The sequence below is a fragment of the Centropristis striata genome, chromosome 11 (assembly GCF_030273125.1).
Source record: "Centropristis striata isolate RG_2023a ecotype Rhode Island chromosome 11, C.striata_1.0, whole genome shotgun sequence".
NCBI lineage: Eukaryota > Metazoa > Chordata > Actinopteri > Perciformes > Serranidae > Centropristis > Centropristis striata.
Genome location: NC_081527.1, coordinates 7,817,544 through 7,826,411, shown reverse-complemented (window position 1 = coordinate 7,826,411; position 8,868 = coordinate 7,817,544). Strand labels below are relative to the sequence as shown.

Genomic DNA, 8,868 nt, shown 5'->3' with positions numbered 1-8,868 from the left:
TTTTTTTTTAATCAGTGTCAGTTTAAGTGCCACCTTTACTACATATATTTAAAAAAAATCAAAGTTGTGCAGGCACACAGTATAACAATTAACATACAAAAACAATCCAATCCATCATCAAAAAATAATGTGAGTAATCACCTAAACATCCCCAACATATTCCCTGTGACATTTGAAGTAAATACGATTCTTCAGGAGAGTGTTATAAACTGTATTCTTTATTAAGATGAAAGAACATGTTTTTCACTGTAAAAAACAAAAACAAAAAAAAACACAACATAATTTAGAGAGGTGCTTGGGGCTACATTCCAATAAAACGATTTGGACTATATGGACCTTTGAACCTAATAATAGTAAGGAATGACATGTCAGAAAAAAACAGACATTTATCTGTCTGACAGTGAAAACAGCAAACAAACCACAACATAATTACACAATGATACTTTGGTCATAAGTGCACCATCAACACCACAGACAACAGAACACTACATCATGATGACAACATAACCGCAGCTCCACAGGCACAGTGGCTGACTTAAATATTGTTCTCTGGAAATATAATCTCTAAATGAAATCTCCTACAGCAGGCTGCAGACCATGGCCTTGGCTTTATTACTGCTTGGAGAAGAAGTCTTTGCTCTTCTGGACGTCAGGTTTGATGGTGTCACTTCCTGGTTTCCAGCCAGCCGGGCAGACTGAAAAGAGAAACCTGTAATGAGTTCTGGCCCGGGAGATGAAACAGTGAAGCCAATATGACGCACATATACATGTACAGTCGTTACCTCTGAAGCCTCGGTTTTAAAACAGGGACATGCATCAAACAAAGTTTCTTTGTGATTGTGATTGCTCAATTTATTGCCCTCTTTCAAGTCTACTATCATTTATTAGGCACTGATAAAAAGTTTAATATTTACTAGCCTTTATGGTTTTTACCCTGTCTGACATGTTTTCATTTCATTTATCCTTTTTTTTTATTTCTCGTGGAATCATTGAGGGCAACCCCTCATTTACATTTTAAAAAAGTAAAATATTACTACAATTTAAAAGATATTTTAAATTAACAATAAACACAAAAATGCTCAAAACTTTTTTTTGATAACAGTACTTCGTGTAAACATCAATTAAAAATAGACTAAATACAATTTACATTTGGAAATGATGTCGAGAGTACAGAGAAAACACGAAACAGCACAGACAAAACACTACAAAAACATTAAAAACAGTTGCAATGAAAGGCAGAGTTATTGGTTATCATAGTTTTAAACTGGCCCAGAGTTATAATTGTGTTGAGTTTGAGTGAATGTTGTAAGATGTTCCAGGTAGATGCAGCAGAAAAACTGAAAGCAGTTTTTCCAAATTCAGTATTTGTTTTTTCAAATAATGTAATGTCCTTGGAAGTACAACATTTAAAATACTTTTAGTAACAGAAGAGTTTAATAAACTCAAGTTATATGCTTTTTCCCCCCTCCTGATTTTTTTGGCGGTTCCTTTAAGTTAGCACAGTTAACACCCCTTTTAATTAATTTACATATCTTGATGCCCACATGAATAAATATATGTACATTTAAGTATTTATGTTCATAGCTGTGTATTGTATAAACACGGTAGCCCATAAAGTTGGAATAATTTTGTTTCCAGACACAATCCTCTTGTTAATTGTGGTTTCATTTATATTGTGATATGTTTGGAAGAGATTGATTAATGCAGTTTTGAGAAGATATACACTTTATCTCTCAAGAATAAATCACATTGTCACAATCATTTCATGGAAAGAAGTAAAAAAATATATTTTATTTCAACTTTATGGGCAACCGTGTATATCGATGAATATAAAATAATAGTTTTTCTGTTTGTATCACCAGGTGTACAAACTACAATCATTATAATAATAATAATAATAATAATAATAATAATAATAATAATAGCAAATGCATGTGAATATATTGGTCATTTTGTAGTCGTACTGATTCCTTAATTATTATTTTTAATTGCTTAAAAAAGGTGACATGCTATATACGGTACTAAAATACATTATGTACTTGAATACTAAATGTCTGCAGTATGTTAGAGCGGTTACGTACCTTCTCCGTGCTTGTCGGTGAACTGAAAGGCTTGGACCAATCGCATGGTCTCATCAACGGAGCGTCCAACTGGGAGGTCGTTGATGGTGATCTGTCTCAGGATGCCTTTGTCATCAATGATGAACAAACCCCTGAAATAGAGAGAAAGAGCAGTCAGTGACTGTCCAAAGACTTAACAGTATATGCTGTATATAAGAAGTGTGATGTCAGTGAGTGGTTTGTGGACTAGCATTTTAAAACTTCAAATTTGGCATTTTTGCCAAAGTGACCACATTTGAAAGAGTGGGTGGTTATCAGTTAACTACTTAGTGTCTTTTAGTACAACTGAACATCGAAAAAGGCATTTTTTGGTGACCAAAATGCAATTTCGAATAACTTAAATGAAATGAAAACACTTTGAAATGGGCAAATTCTTCTTTTTTTCTATTTCTATCTATCTATTCTTATTTGAGTTTTTTTCCATTTAAATACAATAGTACACACACAAAAAAAACAGCAACAACAACAAAAAACATCCAGTAGCAGCTTATAGGTCCTTTCATTGAAATGGTCAAATTCAAAGATAAAAAAGGGAGTGACCTGTCAATCATAAGGTAGGCAGGTAAAGCATACTCTCGGTTACTGTCTATTTTCCTATAAATGGACCTATAATGAACTAAATTAATGTTATGCTGTATTAAAGAAAACTTTAAACTAGCGATTCACACCATAATCTTGTTGGGGAAAAGTTTACTTAAGTAATAAATAAAGTGAGAAATAGGCTCATTTTCTCATAGACTTTTATACAATCAGACTTCTTTTTACAGCCAGTTGAGTCGCCCCCTGCTCGTCATTAGAGAGAATGCAGGTTCAAGGCATTTTCACCTTGACTTCACTTTCCGGGCCACTTGTTTCAGATGTAAAAATGAGAAGAAAGTGAAGGCTGGAAAATCAATGTGTTCTCCTTCTCCCTGCCTAAAATATCTTTAAGGTGGTGCATTCAATTCCTCAGGAAAAACAGCAACTTAGCAACTAACCTGAAGGCGATGCCCTCGTCCTCCTTTAGGACGCCGTAATCTGTGGAGATGGTGCGCCGTGTGTCGGATACCAGGGGAATCTTCATGGCTCCCAGGCCGCCCTGCTTTCGTGGTGTGTTGGTCCTTTGAGAACATGAACCAAAATGAAAAAAAATCAAGAGTTAGTAAGAGTGATTGAGAATTTATTTGAACACAAAATAAAAGATGAACATTTAAAAACAAACGAACAACAATAAATACAAGACAACAACACAAAATGAAACAACAACAAGACTCAACACTTATTTGTGTTCAAAAGAAGTCAAAGCTTATTAAATCCCTTCTCCCTGTGTTAATTTACTATATTCAGTTATATAACAACAATAGTATTTTATATATATATATATATACATATATATATGTATGTATAACACATAGTAATGTAGTTTATAAACTCATTATTACCATTATTAACATACATAACTTGTTATTAACTTACAAACACATAAGTACACATACACCCATGTAGTCATAATGAGTCAAACAAACAACAACACACAAAAAAAGAAAAATAGTAATAACATTTAAAAAATAAAACGTCAACTGTAACCACCTACCGTCATTTCACACACCCGTTTACATCCCTACATCGTGTGAAGACATGCTTTTTATATTTGAATTTGAAGTGTTTCATGTTTGAAGATTGTTTTATTTCTTCACACATCCCATTCCATATTTTTACTCCGCTGAATGAAATGCAAAATCTTTTCCTATTTGTATGTATTTTGACGACTTTAAAGTTATTCCCTTTGTGAAATAGAAAGCTTGTAAATACCATGCGAAGTGGGAGAAGTGTGAGTCAGTCGAGGCGGCGATGACCTCACAGCCGATCTTCCTGAAGTCCTCGGCGGCGTCACTGAAAGCGATGATCTCAGTCGGACACACGAAGGTGAAGTCCAGAGGGTAGAAGAAAAACACAACATATTTCCCTGCACCAATAGAAAACAAACAAGGGTATTACATTTGTAATTTGGCAATGCACCTGCTGTCATTACACGCTAATTCATTTGAGTCTTTAGTAGTGCAAATTAATGTCTATTCAATATATTATTGGATCACAAAGCACCAAATCACAGTCCAGAAGAGAGCATCATCAAAGCATGTGGTCCAGTCAAAGGAGGATGAGACAGACTGAGGTGTACCTCTGTAGTCTGACAGCTTCAGGTCCTGGAACTGTCCGCTCGGCATCACCGCCTTAGCTTTAAAGTCTGGGGCCAGCTTTCCAATTTGTGCCTTGCCTGCAGCCATCTTCAGTCTAACTGGATAAGAGGAAAGAAGGAAACCGTTTATGTGTTACACAATCGCTTCTCAAAAACCACAGCTGTGCATTGTTTCTTTTGTATGCCCAATCGAGGATAAAACATAACCCTTCCTCATTTACAGAACAAAGGAAACTCTCTTTTATATAAAATAGCAACTCAATTAGGCAATTGTTTTTTGCCTCTTATGAAAGCACTGTGCATTTTAGATCTGAAGGGATTATATTACACATTAACTGATCTGTTCATAATTATTGAGTAATCAAGTAATTTGTCCTAGGTATTATGATGATTTCACTTTTTCCTGGCATATTAAAAAGTAATTGCAAAAATGTAATCAAGCATAGAAAGCATGCCTTCATAATAGTAAAACCATTTCTTATAAATATAGAAAATATTAATGTGGAGCTACAACAATTATTCGATTAATAGAACAATAATCGATTATTAAATGAATTGTCAACTATTTTGATAGTCAAATAATTGGTTTGAGCTGTTTTTTTTAAAGACAATAAGTCCAAATTCTCTGATTTCAGCTTCTTCAATGTGAATATTTCTGGTTTCTTTGTTTCTTTATGACAATAAACTGAATATCTCTTTGGTTTGTGGACAAAACAAGAGATTTGATGACGTCAACTTGTGGTTTGGGAAACACTGATTGATATTTTTCAACATTTTATTGACCAAATAACTTAATAATGAAAACAATCGATAGTTGCAGCCCTATATTAATGGCATATGGAAGTAGGGAAATGCATAATACTGTTTACAAAATACAGTGTAATATAATAGTAACCATGAAACCAGACGAGATAGAGAGAAATAAAAAGATTTTTAGCTAAACATAGATTTATATCTGTTGTAAGCTATATTACAGTTTGCTAAATGTCTAATTAAGGTTCATTCTGCACCCAGATTGCAGCTCAGATCTATAATTTAAGCACCCAGCACTGGCAGTAACCGAAACAAATAGAGCATTTTCACTTCTTCTCTATTTAAAATCACAGATGTTTCCGCATAAGAATATCTACTCCTGATTTTTTTTTTTTTCGAAAATGACAAATTGCAGAAATTCATCCACTGTCTTTCAATGGTAAAGGCAAAAACTATTAAGTTACGCCCGAGTGCGTTTAGGTATTTCACTAATTTAGCAGCAAAAACGTCGAATATTCTCCCCTGAGACTTTAGTTGTGAGTAACCTACCGGTAAGTTATACTCAAATAAACTATCAAATAGTGAACCTACTCTAAACGTCTCTAAAAGCTACTTTTTCTAGAATGAACAAGTCCATCCTTTTTGTGAAAATCCACTTGTTGATCCGTTATTTCAACCAAAGCTACGCAACAAGAAAAACTCGTGAGTGAACCGAAAAAAATACTTACTAACACTTTAAAAGAGCACAATAAAAACATATTTAAATGTCTAACATAACACATACCTCAGCTTTGGTCGCACCACAACGACAGAGACGGCAGAACAGAGTGGAGAACTGACAGGCTCGAGTGGTGAATTTATACTTCATCGCACTTCTCGCGATAACACAGTTCAGAACGAGACTACAGCCCACTTCAGTCCAGACCTCCAATCTCAACCTGCACAGCATGACTTTGCACTTTTCCTTATGACTTTTATGGGATTTTTTTTTAGTGCTGTTGGGAAACCACATCACATCACAGACTAAGAATGAGGAATGAAGGAGAATATTCTTCTCACTTCATTTTCTAGATCTCACACTCCACATACTCCTCTATTTAATAATCCCTGAGGAACATGTATCACAACCATCTTTCTGAGTCAGTGTGCTGGAAGAAATAGCACACAGTTTACTTATTTATGTATAAATTATAATACTGCATGGTAAAAAAAAAAAATGCTCCACTGCAAACTGGAAACAAAAAAATCCTCCAGTCTATCAAGTTTTAATAAATGATATAATGAAACATTTGCTGTTAGAAAAAATAAAATTCACCCTGAGAGGTAAAATAAATACCTTTTTATACAATATGGCAGCCATTTATGGACTATATACCAGATATAATCCCATGGAAAATGAACAACTGTAGATTTTTAGAACACTTGACACCCTCCAAGTTGTGTTATTACTATTAAAATCTCTTTCTTTTATTTGTAAACCTTATAATTATTGTTTTGGTATTTGAGTTGACTCCACCTAGGTTTTTGTTTGTTTCTTGTTGTTGTTTTTAATTGCTTTTATTTTTCTACTATATTTGTGTTCTTTCGTGTTGATTTGAAGCATACATTAACATGTATCTTCTTTATTTTTGTACGTGAACAAAAGGAAAAAACCCAATAAAGAGAAGTTGGGGAAAAAAATGCTCTACTGCAAGTAAATGCAGTTAAAAACCTTACTTCGGTCAAAGTGTTATCAGCAAAATGTAAATGTAAGCCTATGAAAAGTAGCCTAAAGGTAGTCAGTGTACATTAAAAAGTTCCCTGTCAGTATTTTACGAATAAACATGATGTTTACTGCTACATCTGTGTGTTGCTCTGCACTGCTGTAGAGGTAGTCAGTATATGACAAAAAACCTGCAGCAGTCGAAGTGTATAATACTGAATCTATTAATCTGAAACTACAAAAAAAACAGTTTTTTAATGCATTGAAGTCCTTTAATCCTAGCTAACAGGCATGCAGGGGTCACAGAGTCATGAGGTTTCATTCACCACATGACTCAACCTCTTCCAGGATGTGGAGCCAAACACATTGTCATCATGAACAGACATTAAACAGCACTTTCACATTGCTGCTGCAGCCAGCAGGTTCTCTGTTGCAGCTTCTTATCAGTCATTTACTGATTACTTTTCCCACTCAGAAAGCTGTTTGCTTTGTTGTAATGACCTTGTTTCAAACAGGTAGCCCACTGAGACCCACTGAGACCCTCAAACATGGCATTCAAGTAGACAAAAATGAGCTCACATTCTACATTTAAGTGTTTTTTGTGCATTTTTATTGTAAATTATCACAAGAAGAAACTGAGGGAACAAATTTTCCAATAAAAAAAAGACAAAAACACACTCATTTGCTCATTTTTATACATATAAATAGCCAGAACAAATGAAATGCATATTATTTGGATTATTTTTTAGACAGAGACCACTGCTCATTTATGATAGCCTTTATTCTATTAACCCTTTATCAGGCAAAGAACTATATTTGGTAGTTAGAGTCAGGTAATATTTCGAGAAAAAAGTTGCAAATTTACTAGATTAAAGTGGCAAACCTACAAGAAAAAAAGTTGCAGATTTACGAGAAAAAAGTGGGGGAAAAGCAACTTTTTTCCCTACATTCACCACTTTAAATCTCATAAATCTGGGCATTTTTTTTCTAGTAGATTTGCCACTTTAATCTCATAAACTTTTTTCTCAAAATATTATTTTCGTATGTTTTTTTTACACATTCTGGCAGTATGTAATTGAAATTTGGAATTTGCAAGTATTTCAATGAGTGCCCTGTTAAGGGTTAAAGTGGTGAATCTGGGAGAAAAAAGTTGCTTTTTCCCCAGTTTTTTCTCGTAAATCTGCCACTTTTTTCGCACAGATTTGCCACTTAAAATCTCTTAAATCTGTGACTTTTTTTCTTGTAGATTTGCCACTTTAATCTAGTAAATTTGCAACTTTTTTCTCCAAATACTACCTGAAGTTACCAAATATAGTTCTTTGCCTGATAAAGGGTTAAGCTCCAGAAGACAGTTGCACATAGTAGTCCATTTCCTCCATGTTTCCTGGATTGGAAGTAAGCTCTTTGTATTTACATAGGGACTCGGGGTGGAGCACTGTTGCAACATCTTGTACTTATCCTGCGGCAGCTGAAGGCATTCTTTCATTCTCATTTCCTTCTCAGCTTTACTATATTTACTCACTGATGAGGCAGAGCAACAGAAACCTCTGTCTGTGTTCACACAGACAGCAGTCTTTTAAATGGAAAATTTTAGATATAAATGTGCATTTTCTAGTATAAACATTTAGAGCTTGTATATGTATCTGTGTGTGTGTGTGTGTGTGTGTGTGTGTGTGTGTGTATACAGTACAGGCCAAAAGTTTGGACACACCTTCTCATTCAATGTTTTTCCTTTATTTTCATGACTATTGACATTGTAAATTCATCAAAACTATTAATGAACACATGTGGAATTATGTACTTAACAAAAAAGTGTGAATTAACTGAAAACATGTCTTATATTCTAGTAAGCAAAGGGTGGCTACTTTGAGGAATCTAAAATACAAGACATGTTTTCAGTTATTTCACACTTTTTTTAATTAAAAATAATTCCATGTGTGTTTATTCATAGTTTTGATGCCTTCAGTGAGAATCTACAATGTAAATAGTCATGAAAATAAAGAAAAACGCATTGAATGAGATGGGTGTGTCCAAACTTTTGGCCTGTACTGTATATATATATATATATATATATATATATATATATATATACATATATATATATATATATATATATA

The 8,868-nt window shown here is 33.9% G+C and overlaps 1 protein-coding gene across 2 annotated transcripts; it reads right to left on the bottom strand.

Annotated features, from left to right (window-relative positions):
• Positions 1-197: 197 nt before the first annotated feature.
• Positions 198-5,874, bottom strand: prdx1 (peroxiredoxin 1). 2 transcript variants are annotated; one of them, XM_059344506.1, is made up of 6 exons: positions 5,834-5,874; positions 4,279-4,395; positions 3,912-4,065; positions 3,098-3,220; positions 2,082-2,212; positions 198-695 (listed from the first exon to the last, which is right to left on the bottom strand). In XM_059344506.1, exons 2-6 carry the CDS (start codon positions 4,382-4,384, stop codon positions 613-615), a joined length of 597 nt encoding a protein of 198 aa, XP_059200489.1. In that variant the 5' UTR covers positions 4,385-4,395; positions 5,834-5,874; the 3' UTR covers positions 198-612. The 2 variants fall into 2 exon arrangements, with proteins under 2 accessions (XP_059200489.1, XP_059200490.1); XM_059344507.1 differs by having other exon boundaries at positions 4,279-4,391; positions 5,834-5,857.
• Between the last annotated feature and the right edge of the window lie 2,994 nt (positions 5,875-8,868).

Excerpts from the sequence above, each read along its gene's own strand:
- prdx1 (XM_059344506.1), bottom strand. The coding sequence starts at position 4,384 with ATGGCTGCAGGCAAGGCACAAATTGGAAAGCTGGCCCCAGACTTTAAA. Across the intron at positions 4,066-4,278 it reads GAAGCTGTCAGACTACAGAG|GGAAATATGTTGTGTTTTTC; the intron begins GTACACCTCAGT and ends CTATTGGTGCAG. Across the intron at positions 696-2,081 it reads CACCGACAAGCACGGAGAAG|TCTGCCCGGCTGGCTGGAAA; the intron begins GTACGTAACCGC and ends TTCTCTTTTCAG.